At 37.4% G+C, this 20,653-nt stretch overlaps 2 protein-coding genes across 7 annotated transcripts in view; one reads left to right on the top strand and one right to left on the bottom strand.

Moving 5' to 3' along the window:
* The window catches only part of DNAI7 (dynein axonemal intermediate chain 7), an 86,980-nt gene extending 76,536 nt beyond the window's left edge, over positions 1-10,444 (top strand). For 3 of the 4 annotated variants that reach the window (XM_034936157.2, XM_057299485.1, XM_008954303.4), the window contains 4 exons: positions 3,984-4,198; positions 6,898-7,065; positions 8,597-8,710; positions 10,032-10,434. In XM_034936157.2, the coding sequence (XP_034792048.1) occupies positions 3,984-4,198; positions 6,898-7,065; positions 8,597-8,710; positions 10,032-10,307 (773 nt within the window). In that variant the 3' untranslated portion in view covers positions 10,308-10,434. Of the gene's footprint in view, positions 1-3,983; positions 4,199-6,897; positions 7,066-8,596; positions 8,711-10,031 lie in introns of all 4 variants that reach the window. The other variant, XM_055095844.2, reaches the window with a different exon arrangement.
* Positions 10,445-10,518: 74 nt separating this feature from the next.
* IRAG2 (inositol 1,4,5-triphosphate receptor associated 2) overlaps positions 10,519-20,653 on the bottom strand; it is a 111,270-nt gene continuing 101,135 nt past the window's right edge. For all 3 annotated transcript variants that reach the window (XM_055095843.3, XM_034936159.3, XM_008954307.4), the window contains 7 exons: positions 17,997-18,144; positions 17,081-17,124; positions 15,397-15,459; positions 15,233-15,282; positions 14,828-14,929; positions 11,802-11,909; positions 10,519-11,035 (listed from right to left, as the gene is read on the bottom strand). In XM_055095843.3, coding sequence (XP_054951818.1) covers positions 10,792-11,035; positions 11,802-11,909; positions 14,828-14,929; positions 15,233-15,282; positions 15,397-15,459; positions 17,081-17,124; positions 17,997-18,144 — 759 coding nt within the window. In that variant the 3' untranslated portion in view covers positions 10,519-10,791. The remainder of the gene's footprint in view (positions 11,036-11,801; positions 11,910-14,827; positions 14,930-15,232; positions 15,283-15,396; positions 15,460-17,080; positions 17,125-17,996; positions 18,145-20,653) is intronic.

A 20,653-nucleotide genomic window follows, 5' to 3' on the forward strand; every position in this document is an offset into this window, starting at 1 on the left:
GTAAATCCCAGCACTTTGGGAGGCCGAGGTGGGCAGATCACCTGAGCTCAGGAGTTTAAGACCAGCCTGGGCAACATGGTGAAACCCCACCTCTCTACTAAAACATTACAAAAATTAGCTGGGCGTGGTGGTGTGCACCTGTAATCCCAGCTACTTGGGAGTCTGAGGCATGAGAATCACCTGAACCCGGGAGGTGGAGGTTGCCATGAACTGAAATGGTGCCACTGCACTCCATCCTGGGCGACAGAGTGAGACTCTGTCTGTCTCAAAAAAACAAACAGGCCAGGCATGGTGGCTCATGCCTGCAATCTCAGCACTTTAGGAGGCCGAGGCAGATGGATCACCTGAGGTCAGGAGTTTGACATTAGCCTGGCCAACATGGTGAAATCTCATCTCTACTAAAAATAGAAAACGAGCGGGGCGTGGTGGCACATACCTGTAATCCCAGCTACTCCGCAGGCTAAGGCAGGAGAATAGCTTGATCCCAGGAGGCAGAGGTTGCAGTGAGCCAAGATGGCGCCACTGTACTCCAGTCTGGGCAACAGAGCAAGACTGTGTCTCAAAACAAAACAAAACAAACAGGCAAAAATGAATGAAAATATTAAAATCAGGCTGGGCGCTGTGGCTCACGCCTGTAATCCCAGCACTTTGGAGTGCCAAGGCGGGCGTATCACCTGAGGTCAGGAGTTCGAGACCAGCCTGGCCAACATAGTGAAACCCCATCTCTACTAAAAATACAAAAACTAATGGGGCATGGTGGCACATGCCTGTAGTCCCAGCTACTTGGGAGGCTGAGGCAGGAGAATTGCTTGAACCTGGGAGGTGGAGGTTTCAGTGAGCTGAGATTGCGCCACTGCACTCCAGACAGAGCGAGACTCCCTCCGTCTCAAAAAAAAAAAAAAAAGAAAAAAAGAAAAAGAAAATATCAAAATAGTTTAGCAAATCAAAAACAGATAAAAAGTCTACTCTTCTGAAATAACCAAATAGTTCGGATTTGGATAATTAGTATTTGATTACTTTAATGTTAATCGTTTATAAATTGTACACAAGTATTGGGGATGAGGAATGGGCAAATGGGAAACCTGAGAAAGGGAAAACTAGCCACTTGTATACCTTTTTATACCTTTTTATTTTTGAGCCATGGGACATTATTGCTTATTCAAAACTTAAATATTAATAAAATTATAAGTATCTACAGTGATATAAGCTAATGATTTGTTAATCATTAACAAATACCTCTTTTGGAGTAGGCTTGCTGAATTTTGAAAAATCTTGGTCTGGTGAGTTAATGTATGCCATTTTAAGGATCCTAGATGAGAGGAGTACACCTTTGTTTTTAAGGTTGTTTTATATCCATCTGTTGGTGAAGGGATTTATATACTTGGTGATAGGCTGGGAACAAATATCACTAAGGCACAGAGCTTTTACATAATCTACTTATTTAGTTATGGAAAATTTAGGAACAGAGAATTTAGGAATTTATACCAAGAAGTTTAAATATTTTGTATTTTAAATTTTTTAATGAATGCCCTGGTGCTCTACATTTTTGTTTGTATAGACAGACCTACAAGATGTATTATTTATATTCTAGAAATAGTCTATGTATTAAAAACAGTAGGCCGGTCGCAGTGGCTCATGCCTGTAATCCCAGCACTTTGGGAGGCTGAGGTGGGTGGATTACTTGAGCTCAGGAGTTCAAGACCAGCCTGGGCAACATGGAGAAACACCATCTCCACAAAAAGTACAAAAATTAGCCGGGCGTGGTGGCATATGCCTGTAGTCCCAGCTACCCCAGAAGCTGAGGTGGGAGCATTGTTTGAGCCCAGGAGGTTGAGGCTGCAGTGAGCTGTGATCATGCCCCAGCACTCAGGGTGGGTGACAGAGTGAGACCCTGTCTCAAAAAATAAAAAATAAGTTAAAAAATCTAGTAAATTCTTACATATTAAACTATAAAATACATCAACATGAACAACTGTATCTCTTTTGATATTGTTTCAGAGGTGTCACTTTAATGGTAATATTCCTAAGTATTTATCACATTAAAAATTATTAACACAGCTGGGCATGGTAGCTCATGCTTGTAATCCTAGCACTTTGGGAGGCTGAGGCAGGCGGAACACCTGAGGTCAGGAGTTTGAGACCAGCCTGGCCAACATGGCGAAACCCTGTCTCTACTTAAAAAAATTAGCCAGGCGTGGTGTCACGTGCCTGTAATGCTAGCTATTCAGGAGGCCAAGGCAGGAAAATTGCTTGAACCTGGGAGGCGGAGGGTGTAGCGAGCTGAGATCGCACCATTTTACTCCAGCCTGGGTGACAAGAGTGAAACTCTGTCTGAAAAAAAAAATTATTCACATGAAATTAGAATTAGACAAGGTAAATTATTCCACACAATTCAGGGGAATAATTTCACTCTACAACTTCAGTAATTAGCAGTAATTTACAACTCTAGTAATTTTTAAACCATGGGGAAACATTTTGCCCGGAACTACTAGAAATTTGGAGAATTTATTTATAGGTAATAACTTTTTACCTTATAAATTAAAATTATTTGTTAATGTAGCGACAAAAAGAGGAATTAAAAATAAGTTTGTGAATGTAATTGTATTTATTATATGAAATTTAAGAGTAAAAACTTGTCAACAGAACCCTCCAATCGAGAGCAGGAAAGAGAGCTAAGTAGAAATGGAGAGCACGTCTGGGAAGAAAATGGTTCATTTATTTGTCCTATAAAGATGACCCTTCCCCCCAACAAAAAAAAAAAAAAAAGAAAGAAATACAGAGATAAATGAGGCATAGTTTCTTCCTCTTGGAGTTTCAAAAGTTGTAGGAGGGGCAGATGGGAAAACACCACATTGTGATACAACATAGTAGGGTGCTAGCATAGATGTAAAGTGCTATAGAGCACGACACAGATGGCTCAGTCTTTAGAGTATTGGAAGGCTTCTCACAGGTTGGAATGTTGAACAGGGCCCTCAAAGATGAAGAGAATGTTTGCATGCAAGTCTCTATGTGGACATGTTTTCAGTTCAGTATGTACCTAAGAGTGGAATTGCTGGGTTGAGTGCTGAGTTTATATTTAACTTTCAAAGAAACTGCCAAATTGTTTTTCAAAGTAGCGGTACCATTTTACATGTCTGCCAGCACTATATGAGGTTTTCTGTTTGTTCATAACATTTGTTATTTATCTTTTTGATGATAGCCATTCTAGTGGGTGTGAAGTAGTATTCCATTGTAGTTTTAATTTATTTCCCTAATTACTAATAATGTTGATCATCTTTTTAGGTACTTATTAGCCTTTCATATCTCTTCTTTGGTGAAATGTTTATTCAAATCATTTACCCACTTTTAAATTAGGTTGTGTTTTATTATTGAGTTGTAAGAGATACAAAAGACCACCTACAGGAAGTACATTAATCGTTGCCTGGGGCTGGAGGTGGGAATGGGAATTAACTGTAAATGGACATAAGGATCTTACTGAGGGGATAAAAATGTTCTAAAACTGGATTGTGGTGATGGTTGCACAACTGGGTAAATTAAAGATAATTGAATTGTATACAAAAAATACATGAATTTTGAAGTCATTTTAAAGCAAAGCTGAAGAGAGTTTCTCTGAAAGATTAGGGAAGAGTATTGTAGGAGGAAAGAACTGTATGTGCCGAGGCCCAGAGGTATACATACAGTGTTGTTAGGGAAAGAAAAAAGTGGGGCTGAAAAGAGAAAAACTTTTTCCCTTGAGGAGTGGCAAGGGATGGAGCCAAGAAAGTGAGTCAAAGCTTCATTCTGAAGGTCTTACCATGCTGAGGAGGTGGGACTTGATCCTGTAGTCAGGGGAAATCTCTCAGCGAAGTTGGCCTTCTTTTGAGTTTCTATTCTAAATATGAAAGATCAATTTATACACAAAGCAATTTTTTCGGTGCTTTCATTTATCTTTTTTTAATAGGGAAAAAATGAAACTAGTGTCACTTTCTTCATCAATTATAAAGGTAAACATTGGAGAACTGATGGCATCAGCAATGTATCCTACAAACCAAAAGAAAGACTTGTAACATTCAGCCTGGACACCTTTGGCCCTGTTACCTTGATTCAAGATGCTCATATTAACATGCCGTACCAGTCATGGGAACTAAGACCACTTGATGTAAATAAAGTACTTTTAACTGTGACTACAGTATTTACTGAGATTCAAATACAAATTAAGGTGAGTTACTCTTGTAGCTGTTACGTACTGTCGTATCAGAGGTAAACCATTTTGATGGAATACTAGTTTGTCAAAAGCAATCAGTGGCTGCTGATTTATATATTGAAATATAAGTGTCTTATAATGACCTTAAAAATGTACCTTGAGCTATATTTCTAAATGAAATATTAGTTGAATAATTAAATAGGCAATAACATGTAAATAGCAAGGCTCAAACTTAAATTTGTACCCTAAAGTTACTAGGGATAGATCAACTGATGAACCAACAACCCTGATTGCAGTATGAATTTCAGAGTTTTTGATCCACCCTAAAGGGGCTATGTGATCTTTATCATCCAGCCATTTGAAATCCTTTTTGAGGTTGGTTTCTCTCTGAATGATCCCCTATTGCTCATCAGTCAGAAATTACATAGCCTGGGCCGAGCGCAGTGGCTCACGCCTGGAATCCCAGCACTTTGGGAGGCCAAGGCGGGCAATCACCTGAGGTCAGCAGTTCGAGACCAGCCTGGCCAACATGGTGAAGCCCTACTAAAAATACAAAAATTAGCCAGGCGTGGTGGCACACACCTGTAATCCCAGCTACTCAGGAGGCTGAGGCAGAAGAATCGCTTGAACCTGGGAAGGGGAGGTTGCCATGAGCCGAGATCGTACCACTGCACTCCAGCCTGGGCAACAGAGTGAAACTCTGTCTCAAAAAAAAAAAAAACCCAGGAAGAAAGAAAGAAATTACATAGCCTGTAATGTTTAGAGACAAAAGTAGATTAGTGGTTGCCTGGGGCTGAGAGTGGGTGGGGATTAACTGTAAATGAGCATGAGGAATCTTATTGGGAGGGATGAAAATGATCTAAAATGGATTTATGGGGATAGTTGTACCAGTCTGTAAAGTTACTAAAAATCATTGAATTATACACTTGAAATACGTGAATTTTATGATATGTAAAATATATCTTAAAAAGTTGTTTTTAAAAACAGAGATAGCCTGGAATTCATTATGAGCACAGAAAGCCTAGAATATTATTAAACTTTGCTTTTAAAACTAGATGAGGGCTGGGAGCGGTGGCTTACGCCTGTAATCCTAGCACTTTGGGAGGCTGAAGTGGGTGGATCGTGAGGTCAGGAGTTTGAGACCAGCCTGGCCAATATGGTGAAACCCCATCTCTACTAATAATACAAAAATTAGCCAGGCATAGTGGCACACGCCTGTAGTCTTAGCTACTCAGGAGGCTGAGGCGGAAGAATCGCTTGAACCCGGGAGGCGGAGGTTGCAGTGAACCAAGATTGTGCCACTGCACTCCAGCCTGGGTGACAGAGCAAGACTCCATCTCAAAAACAACAACAACAACAACAACAACAACAACAACAACAACAACAGCAACAACAAAAAACTAGGTGAGATGGGAGATGGAGTGCCATAGAATTATTAGTGTGCAAGTGCCCTTAAAATGCTTCTGGTCTACCCTCCTGTTGTATATAGAGAGAAACTAAGGCCCACAGAGGTTAGGAGGTTATGTGACCTTTCTGAGATTGTGTAAGGGGATTGTATTGCTGGAGCCTCCTTTCAGGCTTCCCTGCACCATTCCAGCAGCCCTGACGACCCTTGTGCAGAGATTCTTCCTCTAGACTCATGGAAAAATACAAGCATCTTCACAAAGTTCACTTATTAATATGACGATTGAAACACCCAAGGCTGCTCAGTGTGCGTTTTCAGGTTAGTAGATCTGTGCTGTCTAATGTGGTAGCTACCAGCCGTATGTAGCTACTGCATGTGACTAGTCCAAATTAGCACATGCTCTAACTGTAAAATTAACACAAATTTTGAGTTCTTGGTATGAAGAAAAAAATGTAAACTCTCAATAATTTCCATACTGATTACATATTGAAATATTTTAGATATATTGGGTTAAATGAAATATATTATTAACATTTAAAAAAACAAATGTGTAGGCTAGGTGTGGTGGCTCATGCCTGTAATCCCAGCACTTTAGGAGGCCGAGGTGGGCAGATCACAAGGTCAGGAGATCGAGACCATCCTGGCTAACACGGTGAAACCCTGTCTCTACTAAAAATACAAAAAATTAGCTGGGTGTGGTTGTGGGCACCTGTAGTCCCAGCTACTAGGGAGGCTGAAGCAGGAGAATGGTGTGAACCTGGGAGGCAGAGCTTGCAGTGAGCCAAGATCACGCCACTGCACTCCAGCCTGGGAGACAGAGGGAGACTCTGTCTCAAAAAAAAAAAAAAACCAGATGTGAATTCTATACACCTTCAAACTGTCACTTCGCACAAGACTTTAAAACTGGATAATAATATTGCCTCATGATGTTAACTTTTACGGATGTGAAAAGAATGATCCCTAAAAGTACAATCATAATTGTTATCTAATAACTATTTTAATTCAGTGTGAACATATGCATATTCTTATATTACAATTTCTAAAATAGGAGGCTTGAGAGATGCTATAGTCCATTCTTTGAATGTTCTGATGAAGGCCAAAAAGAGTTAGTAAACTGCTTAACGTAACATGGGGACTTTGTGTCAGAGCATTCAGATGAGGCTTAAGATATACTTGCCCTGCATTCTTTCTAATATAGAGTGATAGATGACTTTTAAAAATGTATAAAGCATCTAAAGGCTGCACCTGGAGTGATACTGAAGTAATGATTTAACTTACATAAAAGCTTCTTTTTTCTTATTTAAACTAGGAAAACCTCTGCATGTTATCTTCAATCAAACTAAAAGACAAGAAACATATCTCTATTTTGGAAGGAACCTGGATGACTCCTATTCCTTTCATTATTGCTTTGAAAGAAGCTGGACTGAATATCTTTCCTACTAGACACTCTCATTTTTATGTTATTATAAACAATAAGGCAAGAATGAATCTTTCCAAATTTAATGTGGCATGCATTTAAAATGTTAGCAATTATTAAACGTTATATAATTTAATATTATATACACTGTATTTTATATATTCATTTATACCGTATTATAAAGAAATAAGTGAAAAGACCAGAAATCCAGGGTTCTCTTAATTTTCCCTAAGAAAGTAAGCCTGTAGTACGATCTTCATATTGACAAATGGAGCATATCCACAGACGGTCAGTTTAGTGCAAAGGTAGTTTAAGCAATTCTCATTTTATATACTTTCTTTTTGCATTACTGGATATTATATGAGATTTCTTAAAAGAGTAAATAACTGCACTTTCCCAAACACGGTAAGTTAGGCAGAATTAAAAATACAAGGACCACCAATGTACAAAACCCACTTCCTTTAGTTTCTTGGCAAAGCCTCCCTGTCTATGTACTGTTTCATGTTCGTCATAAGGGCTTTAGTTCAGTAAGATCCTTCCAGGTTAAACTGTGAGCTTCTTGAGGATGGGGGTCATTTCTTAATGAACATTGATTCTTCTAGCATCTAGCATAGTCCTAGAATATAGTAGATGCTTAGTAAACATTTGTGATATATGAAGACACAAAGTAACTTCTAATCATGAAAAGTGAATTTGTAGGCAGAAGAGTTCTATACTCAAGAATATTTATGAATATATCAGAAAATGACAATATAAGTAGGTATTTAGATAATATTTAGAAATAAGTGTATGTACATATATGCATAGGAAAAAAACCCTTGGTTTTAGTAACTCAAATTGCCTGTTACTCTACATTGTTGAATGTAGTGTTCTGTTCATGCTTTCAGAATATTCTACTCCAGGAAATATTTTTTTCTGAACACTGTGTGCTAGGCATTATTTTAGATTATTAGGATATAGCAATGAATGAAACAAAGGTCCTTACCTTTGTTTTCTTTCACAGTCGAAGGAAAACATTTAAAAAATAAGTGATTAGTATGTTAAAAAGGTGAAAAGTGCTATGGAAAAAAAGAAAAGGTAGATCAGGAATAGTGAGGCTGAGGCCATATGACACCCATATTAAATAGGGTGTCAGGGAGGGCAGCTCAATGAGAGATAACACTTGAGCGAAACTCAAAGGTGGGGACTTTAGCCATGTGCACATCTGGGGAAGCAGCTTCCTGGTAAACAACTGGAGCAAGAGCCCCGAGGGAGTGGCTTGGTGTCCTGGAGGATTGGAGGGACACCATGGAAACCATGGGGCCTGGAACTGAGAGAGCAAAGGGAGAAGAAAAAGAGGTCAGCAGGTAATGGGGTATATGTGGAGTCGGGAGTAGGGATGTCAGAGGGCCGTGCAAGTCGTTTGTTAACTTTGGACTCTATTCTCAGAGAAAGGGAAGCCATTGCCCAGTGTTGAGAGAGGAGTCACGTACTCTGACTTACAATTTTAAGTGCATCTGTCTGTGTTGAGAATAGACTGAAGGAGGCCAAAGATGGAGGAAGACTTGTTGGGAGGCTCAAAGATCAATTCTATTTGTTTTTATATTGACAGGTTCCTTTGGTAGAAGTGAAAGCTTATCGACAGATGGCCCTACTAAGTTCTGCTTTTGCATTTGGTTGGAGCAAGTGGAACCTACTATGTAATTCTACAAAAGTCGTATTTAAGGTATGATATGTAGAAACCCATAAAACTACTTTGTCCTCCAAAAGAAGATAAAGTACTCAAAGACTAAATGAATGTAGACCATGGCTTCCCCTCTTAGAAAAGTTAAAAAAATTAACATTCAATACGGAATTTTAAAATTTCAAATTTTGGGCCAAGCACGGTGGCTCACGCCTGTAATCCCAGCACTATGGGAGGCTGAGGTGGGCGGATCACCTGAGGTCAGGAGTTCGAGACCAGCCTGACCAATATGGTGAAACCCCATTTCTACCAAAAATACAAAATTAGCCAAGTGTGGTGGCGCATGCCTGTAATCCCAGCTATTCAGGAAGCTGAGGCAGGAGAATCACTTGAACCTGAGAGATGGAGGTTGTGGTGAGCCAAAATCATGCCATTGCACTCCAGCCTGGGCAACAAGAGCAAAATTCCATCTCAAAAAAAAAAAAATTCAAATTTTTTGTCAAAAATATAAATCCAAATTATATAAAGTTTATGCCTTTGTTGTCCAAGCTCTTGACTTCAAGCCAGGCCAGAGTCCTTGTATCTGTTTACAAATTGACTCAAGAACAAATGGAAGCCTTGCTGGGTGCAGTGGCTCCCACCTGTAATCCCAGCCACTTGGGAGGCTGAGGTGGAAGGATCGCTTGAGCCCAGGAATTTGAGGCTGAAGTGAACTATGATTACACCACTGCACCCGAGCCTGAACAGCAGAGTGAGACCCCCATCTCTTAAAAAAAACAACAAATGGAGGCTTTTAACATTAATATATCTGTGACTTACAGCCCCTCTCCTCTGAGAGGGTTAGTCCTCCAACTTAACTTCCTGATACCTTCTTGTTATCAGGTGGTAGTAACCATATCAAATTCTAAAAGCTGATGAATATTTTGGCCTAAACAAGCCACTGTATTTATTGCTCTTGTTTATTGTGTGTTTCCCCCACTCAAATATAAGCCCCTTGAGGGCAGGGCTTTGTTGTTGCAGTTGTTATTTATATATGTTGTATGTCTGTATTTCTTCTGTGTTTTCTTTCTCTGTTATATCCCCAGCACTTAGAACAGTACCTCACACATGATAGGCACTCAATAAATATTTGTTGCATGAATTAATACATGTGGATAAGCTCCATAATCACCAAAATATAAACAGTGTGATGGTTTTTCAAAACCCAGTAATGGAACACATAGACTGTTTCTTTTAACCTTTGCAATTTTGGGGGATAAATTGAGCCCTTCAAATAATAATCTGCTACCAAAATACTGAATAGAAGAGGAATTATTAACAACTTGCTTGAATTTCCTTTCTTTCTTTTTTTTTTTTTTTTTAGGTGAGGGAACACCTTACTGAAGAATGTACTGAGAATCCTAATTGGGCCCTTTTAATGTTTAGTGGTGACAGAGCACAAAGACTGAAGATCAAGGAAGAGAGTGAGGCATTTTCTGAAGCGCTTAAAGAAGAAACTGAGTTTCATTCTACTTTATATCACATGGTGAAGGATTTTTCTTCTGAGGAAGCAATGGAGAAAGTCAGGAGTTCCAACTGTCAGTTTGTCAACTCTGTGTGCCACATGCTGCTCTCTACCAGATTGCTCAGCTACTCCTAACCTCCACTTACAAACTGTATTGTAAGTATGAAGAACCAAGCATGGTGAAAGACAGGTATTTCTGCAACACAATGTAATGAGTGAATGAATACATTTCAAATCAACTATTAAAATGTTCTAATCTGCATTTTCTACTCAAGTTTTGTTTTAAAAACGGTATTTTTTTCCTTTGAATACTTGGCCTGTTAAGAATTTCAGCTTTCACTCTATGAAGATTTAAATGATTCTTTATTTCAATAAACTTTAACAAACAATATATAATATTTCTTCCTTAAAAAGCTCATTCAAAGATCATAGGCAGACTTCTTCCCCATTGTATTTTAGTTGGGGAGATAAAGGCAAAAAGAGGAAATGTAAGCTATCTTACAGTGATTCTGAGAACCTCTGGTTTCATGCTATACTTTCCCAGCTAAAAGTTACTAATTTACAAAGTTCAGATACTGAAACTTAAAAATCAAGATCCATATATTAGGATGTCCTGCTGTCACACTGGTGGTGGCCCATTGTGTCGGAGTCTGGTAAATGGCCACAAGATATGTTCTAGAGACATCCATGAGTCCTCTTGCTGTGTGGGAGCGGCATCCACAGACTTCTGGAATAATTGGCCTGTGAGGAAGCTCATCAAAGCTGCAAACAGTACAATGAATGCAATAGAGAGCCAGAGGGCCTTATTAGCCTTTCTGATGGAGGACTTGAGATTTGTTGCCCAGGAAGCTATTGTGTCATAACTGTAAGGAAAACACAAATAGAATTTGGTAATCGGTAATTTGTCATTAGAAACATTCCTTTTGCTAACACCACCAATCAGGTGATCTGCCCTCCATACCCCCAAAACTGCCTTTTAATCTACATATTATGATTTATCATTTTGGTTTTGGAAACAATCTGCCTCCCACCCTTTGTACCTATTAGGATTAAAGAAATGATGTGCTACGGTGAGAATCTGAAAATTACGTGATGTAGGCAGTATCTTCTAATAAGTACATACAAGTATCTCATTCTTTCAGTAAGATAAGGCAACATATTCCTACAGTGGAAACAAAAATGTTATTTGCTGGGTAGAGTGGATGTCTGTGTATGTACTTATGTGTGTGTACAGTAGTCCCCCTTTATTCTTGTGGGATATGCTCCAAGACCTCCAGTGGATGCCTGAAGCTGAAAATAGTACTAAACCCAGTATATACTGTTTTTTTCCTATGGATACATGCCTATAACAAAATTGAGTTTATAAATTAGGCACAGTAAAAGATGAACAATAACTAACATAGAATAATTTATAACATATATTACAGTAAAAGTTATGTGAATGTAGTCTGTCTCTCAAAATAGATAACATAGGTTCAAGGATAACCTGACATACAAAGTTTGTTATTCATCTTAAATACAACAATTTGGCATGTCTTTTAGTAATTTGATTAGGATTAATACTGTCAGCCCTGCCTCACCCTTTCCCATTCCACTGAAATGGTAGAATTTATCAAGTAGATAACTTACACTGAAGAGACATCCCACTTTGATGGATTATTTTTCTTTTCAGAAAGACTTGGCTTCCTTGTCCTTTCTACTGTTTCTTCTCCAGGTGGCTCTGAGTCATCTTTAGTTCTGTAAATAAACGTTGTTTTTAATATTTGAAACTAAGGATAATATGCTATAATTATTCATAAAATATTGCTAAATCTTACTGTAACTCAAGAGGCTCACAAATATTTGTTCTGGTTTAGGGAAAGTCAATAAATATCTAACTCTAAAAATCAAATCACCAGATTTATAATTTAAACCTTTTATAGAAATTTAATTAAAAAATAAGTTCTTCTATTTAGAAAAATAATAAATGTGTAGAAAGTTAGTTAGAATATTAGCCAAGTATATACAAAAAGGGAAAATTTAAAAAGAACTTTCAAAAGTTAGTCTCATCATTAACCAATGTTATTACTATGAATTCTTTCTCTGCATATATATATATATATATATATATGCATTTCTTTAATCCTAATAGTTACAAAGTGTGGGAGGCAGATTGTTTCCAAAACTATATATATATATGTGTGTGTGTTTGTGTGTGCATGTTTAACCATACTTTATTAAACACTTTAATCTCAGCACTTTGGGAGGCCAAGAAAGGGGATTCCTCCCAAGGATCTCAGGACTCCAGGGATTGCTTGAGCCCTGGAGTTGGAGGCTGTAGTGAGCTATGGTTGCACTACTGTACTCCAGCCTAGGCAACAGAGTCAGACTCTGTCTCTTAAAAAAATATATATTATATATACACATATTTATATATTATGCATATATTATGTATTTATATAATACATATTTAGTAATACACATTTTTATATAATATATGTACACATTTAATATATATTTTTATATGTGTGCATATATATAAATACATGTATATATAATATATATATTTTTAAGAGACAGAGTCTGACTGTTGCCTAGGCTGGAGTGCAGTATATATAAATATATACTATATATACACATATATATATAGTATATATAAATATATACTATATATACACATATATATAATATATACACACATATCTACATATAATATATGCATATTAATATATGCTTATACAGTTTATAATATATACACACATATTCCATAATATATGTTTTTATATATAAAAATATGTATGTATATGTTGTATATATATTTTGTATATGGATGTGTACATATACCTGTGTGTGCGTGTGTGTATGTGTATATATAAAACAAATGTGGGCACCATATTTCTTCCTTTTAAATTTTATTTAACATTAGTAAAAATCTTTTCTCATTATTATTGATTTTATTCCTTTCTCTGTATGATTTCCAATCAGTGCTAACTTGGAGTAACATCAGAGTTTTTCTCTGAAAATCTTAATAATTTAAAACGTGTTTTTGAAAATATTCTCAATATAAAACTGGTTAAAATAAATTAGTATTCAGTGAACTGGAAATAGCAATTGATTGACTGCATTTTAAATCAAATCATATTATTTAAAGAGGTGTTCCTCCACCTAAGCAAAACGTAATTGTTCCACTATATTTGCTGATGAGTTCCTAGTTGGATTTGAATTTTGAAATCTCAAGCTCATAATACCCTCAGAATTGCCAAAGGGAAATGTGTCTCAAAGACTTTTTTTTCATTCAAACATCTATGGGAAATAAATATGATAGACTTTAGTTTTTAAAGAAAACAAGACCCAAAAGCCAGAATAAATTGCATTGCATTTCTATAAGATTCTCAAGGTTTCAGTCTTGTTTACAAAGACTTCTCAGTAGAAATCATACCATACTAACAAAAAGCAAAAACTAGATAATCTTTTGAAGGAGACTCTTGAACTGATTTTTTTTTTTCCAACCAGCTCAAATTCATTATGTTAACTCTAAATCTGAAAAGAGTTTGTAACACATGCAGTAGGCTCCCAGGACTTAAAAAAAAAAAAAAAAAACACCAAAACAAACAGATTATTTGAGGATTGCACCATGTCGTGCTCATCTTTATATTCCTTAGAATTGAGCAGAGTGTCCATCCCATGGTAGGCACTCACGAAAATGTATAAAATAAACATAAAATCATCTCCTTAAGATCCTTCACTTTAACAGATATGAAAACTGAAGGCCGGGCGCGGTGGCTCAAGCCTGTAATCCCAGCACTTTGGGAGGCCGAGGCGGGCGGATCATGAGGTCAGGAGATCGAGACCATCCTGGCTAACACGGTGAAACCCCGTCTCTACTAAAAATGTAAAAAATTAGCCAGGCGTGGTGGCGGGCGCCTGTAGTCCCAGCTACTTGGGAGGTTGAGGCAGGAGAATGGCATGAGCCCAGGAGGTGGAGGTTGCAGTGAGCTAAGATTGCGCCACTGCACTCCAGCCTGGGTGACAGAGCAAGACTCCGTCTCAAAAAAAAAAAAAAAAAAAAAACTGAGAGCAAGTAAGGTTAGGCACTTTTTCTAATGTCACCCAAGGACTCAGAGGTAGCATTTCTGCATATCCCTCCTTCTTGCCCTCTACTTTTCACTGTAGATGTATATTTGTTTAGTTTACTAGATACAGAGATGGCAATTCAGAATTTCATGTTTCCTCTACTCTTCACTTACATAAATGGAAAATAGATGTACATACATGTTACATATGTGCCTATATGTTATATAATACGTACGTTATATATCTCATGTTTTTAAAAATATATAAATAGATGGACATTTTACTTCTGTGGCTCTTTATTGACCTTTCCCCATTGTAGACAGAGACCTGGACAGGAAAAAAATTATCTTCACAAATATGGCAAATTCCAGGGTCTTTTCTAACTTAAGACCTCAAACTTTGCCATTCTGAGAGCTATGAGAGTGAATGTATTAATATTCACAAATAACATTTATATTGTGCTTTACAGTTTATAAAAGTGTTTTACAATGAATTATCTTTTTAATTATACAGCATTATTTCATCTCCATGGAATAAAAGTGATTCCCATTGTTTATGCCCCAGTTCATGTCAGGTTAATAAACACACTGAGCTTCACCTACTTTAGTTCACATTTTTCTTCTTCAGCATCTGCCCAGGAATAGGTGCTAATAAATCGAGGTAATGAGGGACGATGTTCACTCTGCTTTGACCCCAAAATACGCCTAAATAAAGATGATTATAGCCACTTGTCAAATCAAATACATCTGTAGCCATTATAAATTTATTTCCTACTGCTTAAGTAAATACAAAATTATATGTCCTAATTATTTTTTCTTGGCACATTCACAGATCTCCTACTTTATGGTAAAAAAAACTTCATAATTAGATACCAATTTATATAATTATTCTGTTTACACTTTGTACAAATCAAACATTACTATATCACTTAATTCGAGCACTCATTTAGGTTAGCCCAAGTATAAAATAGTAAGGTTCCCAAAGAGGAACCATAAAATTACACTTACCAACTGCTTGACCTCCTACTGAATCGATCATTATTTTCCATCCCAGCCACCTTTAGTAGAAGTTCAAATGTTAAAAGAAATGAAATGATAAAATATACATTTATATTTTCTGTCATATGAAAATGAATTTACCTTTGACTAAGAACACTTAGGAATTGTCTTACCATTCCTGCATTTCCAATATTTCTGGGTAAAGAGGCAATAGTCACTCTTCGTAGAGAAGATGGCTACCAGAAGGAGGAAAATGTACATTTAGAAAACTCTCAATAATTTATCATTATAATAATTTATCATTATATGCAGCACCAATAAATATCCTTGTACATGCATATCCGTGCACTTGACCACAGCTGAGTTAAACAGACATATCTTAAAGGATCCTCTTGTGGCCAAATTGTCTTCCAAAAATATTTTACCAATTTATATTCCACCTAACTCAATGTTGGATTATTATAATTTATGCCAATCTAACAAATATAAAATTTCTTGTTTAGGTTTGTAATTATTTGTCTTCTAGAAACATTGAACATTTCTTTTTATGTTAAATAATCATGTATTTATCTTCTCTGAGAACCACCTGTTTATGTTTACCACCTTTGTCTATATTAATTTTGTTTATATTGAATTTTGTCTAAATTGAATTTTCATATTTCTGGCAGAAATTTTTTATTGTTAATCCAGCCAAATCTATTCTTCTCTTTTGCTACCATTGTGTCTATGCTTAGAAAGATTTCTCCCAACTCAGGAGGAGATAAATACGCACCTACATGTATAGCTTTTTTGTTCATGGTTTCATTTTTTTCCATTTAACACATATAAGGATTGTCATGATGTTTTAATGAATGAAAGTGTTTCTTGAGATTTGTACAGAAAAGCATTATATAGTATTATGTGGTTCTTAAGGTTTAAATAAGTACATCAGGATAAATTTTTAAAATATGTAATAAATAAACTAATTTAAGGGGGTTCCATGTGAATCGTTTTCTTAAACCATCATCCCTAATTTAATTTCATAGGTTAGTTGAGCATCAAGAATATGAAACTGCAGCCCAAGAAACTTGGTTTCTAATCATGCTCCTACCAATACATGATCATAACTGATCACTTAACTTCTGTGTTTCTCTTCCCTCATCTGAAAAAGAGGGATTTGTATAGAATGATTTTAAAGTCACTTATTCAAAAATTCTGCATATCTATGAAATCCTGATTTTTACACTGTGGCAAAGCCTGCCAGTTGACCTTCAGTATCACATTCTTCCTTCTTAGTTAGTAATAAGCCTCCTGATTTTTAGCTAGGCATACAGCCTCCCAAATACACACTGTATTTTCCAGTCTCATTCGTAACAAAGAATGGAAAGAGAAATGTTATTTTGGACTTCTAGGGGGTGTCTTTACAGGGAGAGGGAATACTTGTCATTGCTTCTTTTTTTTTCTTGGAATGAGATGATGTAATGATGAGGGCTTGGTGCCTGGATCTAAAGTAGCCATCTTAGACCCTGAGGCAGAAGCCAAGGGCTGAGGGTAGTGAGGCAGCACGAAAAGAGGAGGCTGATCCCTCAGGATCTTATGAAGCTGCTGTGCCATTGTCGGGTTACCCACTTCCAACTTCAGTTTTACACAACAGAGAGAAACCATTGTTGTACTGACTTTCTTCATGCTGCCAGGCACACTTAATTGATACAAAAATATAGCAAAGAGTATAAAAGCATACTTAGATAAACAAATACATCTATATGAATTAAAATCGCTATTTTGTTATTTACATATAAAGGCCTGAAACTTCAAATAACATTTTAAAACCATCTTGTAAGTATTTGCTAGACATTTGTTAAGTGAATTAGTAATTACCTTGGAGTTTAGAGAAGCTGAACGTTTTTTAATTTGGCAGTCATCTGAAAGGAAAAACACATTGACACATTTTAGCTATTACACATGCCATTTAGGTTAAAGCAACGTCTTAATTCTTTAAAGGTAAAGCAAAATTCAGAAAATATTAAGACTTTAGAGACTACTGAGCAATATAAATATCTGTTTATCATTCATTTCATGCTTCATAACAATTACCATCTTAACCAATGGAATACAGTCCTCTGTGTCACTGTGATGTCCATAATGCCTAGCTAGCACAGGGTAGGCACTACATGTGTGTCTGCTGGAGAAAGGAATCCAAAAGTACAGTTCAGAAGAGTATCAAATATGGTTACTGTTCTAGAACAGGGAACAGATTCTTGAAATAAGAATTCTGCTCAGAAAAGTTCATATTGTTTATTTTAAATAAAACTATTGTAAGATTTATAGAAATGATATGTTACTCCCCGTGGCCTGATATGTTTCTCTATTTTCCAGTTCATCAATCAGCTTACTGTGCCAGGGTCATTCCTTCCGTGAGGAATCAAAACCGTTGCTGATGGCAGCGCCCATTTAAATTATTTCTCCTTACTTTTTACGTGTGGAGAAATTCTAATGTATCCTAAGTAGGGGAACACTAAGGTCAACTTCATGAGTTGGATTAAATATATTCTGTCATCTCAGTAATCTAAATTGAGTTAATAAATTTTTGGTGTCATTACCAAAGAATCCTTCATGTGTCCCAACCTGTTTTCTGACACCTCACTTTTAGCTATATAAATAACAGGAATGAATTATTTTTCTAATATAAAGTTAACCTAAGAGTTTTATTATACTAAAGTAATAATAAGACTTAGCAAAAAAGAGGAGAATGTAGAAAAACACAACTAATACTATTGTCATAAACTTTTATTACCGTCATCTTCAAGAGGATTGAAAGACCTTTCATTCTGCAGAAGAACCTGTTTCAGTTCTTCTAATTCAGCGTGCTCTTTGGCATACATCCTCTTCAAGTTTTCTACGTGCTGAATCATCACTTCAACTGCTTTACTAACCCGGCTTTCCTAGCAAGAGAAAAAACGAGCACATTTACATTGAAAATACTACTCTCAATTAAAAGATGGTGATTAAACACATTTACCTTCACTCCATTCCTAAATCCCACTAAAGTGGCAATAAATGGTTTTTTTTAAAAAAGACATGCATCTACAGGGGCAAACAGAAGAGAATATGACAACAAGACTTTGAAAGCTGGATAGAAGGACTAGTGGCAAATGACTAAGACCTGGAAAAGCTGAACCCTAAAAAAGGCAGTAAGAAAAGCCTAGAAGCAACCTACACTGCACCTCAGTAAGGTTGATGGTGGGTATGTGAACAGAAGAAATGGTTAAAAGTCTGTGTAAAAAAAAAAAAAAAAGATTAGGTCCAGAGACTCCTTCCTTACTCTGGCCAGCACAGCAATTTTCCCTCCACTATTTTGGTGAAAGACTATATACAGTTGGATATCTAGAGAGAGTTAACTTGAGGTTCTGTGGATTGGGAAAGAACAGATAGTTGATGATGGATCTATCATGCTGAAAACAACAGATTTAAGCAACAACTTATATGCATATTGAATATTGAGATCCAGCCTTATTCCTCGTTCCAGCCTCCAAACACTGGCAGCCAGAGTTACACCCTCAAGGCAGGCAGTTGGAAGGTTTTTCTCTGGGGATTCTAATATTCTAAGATAAAAGTCCTATAACTAATGACATTAGGAGTACCCCAGTGAAACATCTGGAATGTTCATAGTCCTATGAATATTTGTGTACAAGTATCTGAGTGCCTGTTTTCAATTCTTCTGGGTATACATCTAGGAATGAAATTGCTGAGTCATATGGTAATTCTATGTTTAACTTTTAAGGATCCACCAAACTGTTTTCTACGGTGGCTGGACGATTTCACATCTCCCAGCAACGTACAGTGTTTGCAATCTCCCCACATCCTCACCAACACTATTCCTTCTTTGCTTCCTCCCTCCCTCCTTCCTTCCTTTCCAACTTCCTTACTTCCTTTCTTCTTTCACCATAGCCATCCTCGTGGGTGTGAAGTGGTATCTCATTGTGGTTTTGATTTGTATTTCCCTAACACATTTAAGGATGTTAAATATCTTTTTACCTGCTTATTGACCATTTGTGTATCTTCTTTGAAGAAATGTCTATTGAAGTCTTTTGCCCATTTTTTTTTTTTTTTTTCAGATGGAGTCTCACTCTTGTTGCCCAGGCTGGAGTGCAATGGCACGATCTCGGCTCATTGCAACCTCTGCCTCCCGGGTTCAAGTGAGTCTCCTGCCTCAGTCTCCCGAGTAGCTGGGATTATAGGCACGTGCCACCACACCTGGCTAATTTTTGTATTTTTAGTAGAGACGGGGTTTTACCACATTGGCCAGGCTGGTCTCAAACTCCTGACCTCATGATCCACCCATCTTGGCCTCCCAAGGTGCTAGGATTACAGGCGTGAGTCACCGCGCCCGGCCACACATCCTTTCAAACCACAGTAAGACATTGGGTTTTACCCCCAGTAAATTGAGGAGCTTTAGGACGCTGAACCAAAAAGTAACACAATCTAATTTTAAAAGGATTACTCTGGCTCCTTTATTAAGAACAGACTATGTTGGGAGGAGGGATTGGAATTGGATGGAAGCAGGGAGACCATATAGGAACCTATTGCATTAATCTGGACAAAATAGAATGGAGGCTTAGATCAAGATGGTAACAGTAGAAAGGGAAATAAATGGTTGAATTCTGAATATATTCTGACAATTCAGCCAATAGGATTTTCTGTAGGATTTAATGTGAAGTGAGAGAGAAAGGTGTTGAGAATTACCCCAGCTCCCTCTGCCCCTATTTTGGCCTGAGCAACTAAAAGGACAGAGCTGCCCTTGAGTGAAGTAAGGAGCTTATGCATGGGGTAGGTTTGGCGGGGGGACCATGAACAGTCAGTTTTGAATGTTAGGTTTGAGTTTATCAAACATCCAAGTGGAACTGTTGAGTCAGCAGTAGCATACTCTGGTCTGGAGCTCATGGGAGTGGGTTAGGCTAAACATACGAATTTGAGAGTCCTCAGGTGACTGCAAGGGATCACAGGGGGATTGCGTGCACATGGAGATCAGATGTGCACGAGTGGAGTCCTGGGGCTCTTCAATATTCAGAGGTCCAGGAGAAGGGGTAGAACTGCAGGAAGCCTGGAAGGAGCAGCCCGTGATGTAGAGAAAAGCTAGAGGACATGGTGCCTGGAAGCTAAGTGAGGAAAGCATTTCCAGGAAGAGGAAGACATCAGCCATGCCAGATGAGGACTGAGAAACTGAATTTGGTAATGTGGAGGTCACTAGTGACCTTGGAAAAATCTGCTTTGTGGAAGCAAAAGGCTGATACAGAGTGGGTTTGAGAGAACGTGGGAGGAGGGAGACTGAACACAGTGAGTACCATTCTGTTGAGGTTTGCTGTAAATGGGAGCAGAGAAACAGGGTGGTGGCCAGAAAAGAAAGGATAAAAAGTTACTTTGTTTGTGTTTGTTTTGTGTTATTATTCCCAT

This window comes from Pan paniscus, chromosome 10 (assembly GCF_029289425.2).
Source record: "Pan paniscus chromosome 10, NHGRI_mPanPan1-v2.0_pri, whole genome shotgun sequence".
Lineage (NCBI taxonomy): Eukaryota > Metazoa > Chordata > Mammalia > Primates > Hominidae > Pan > Pan paniscus.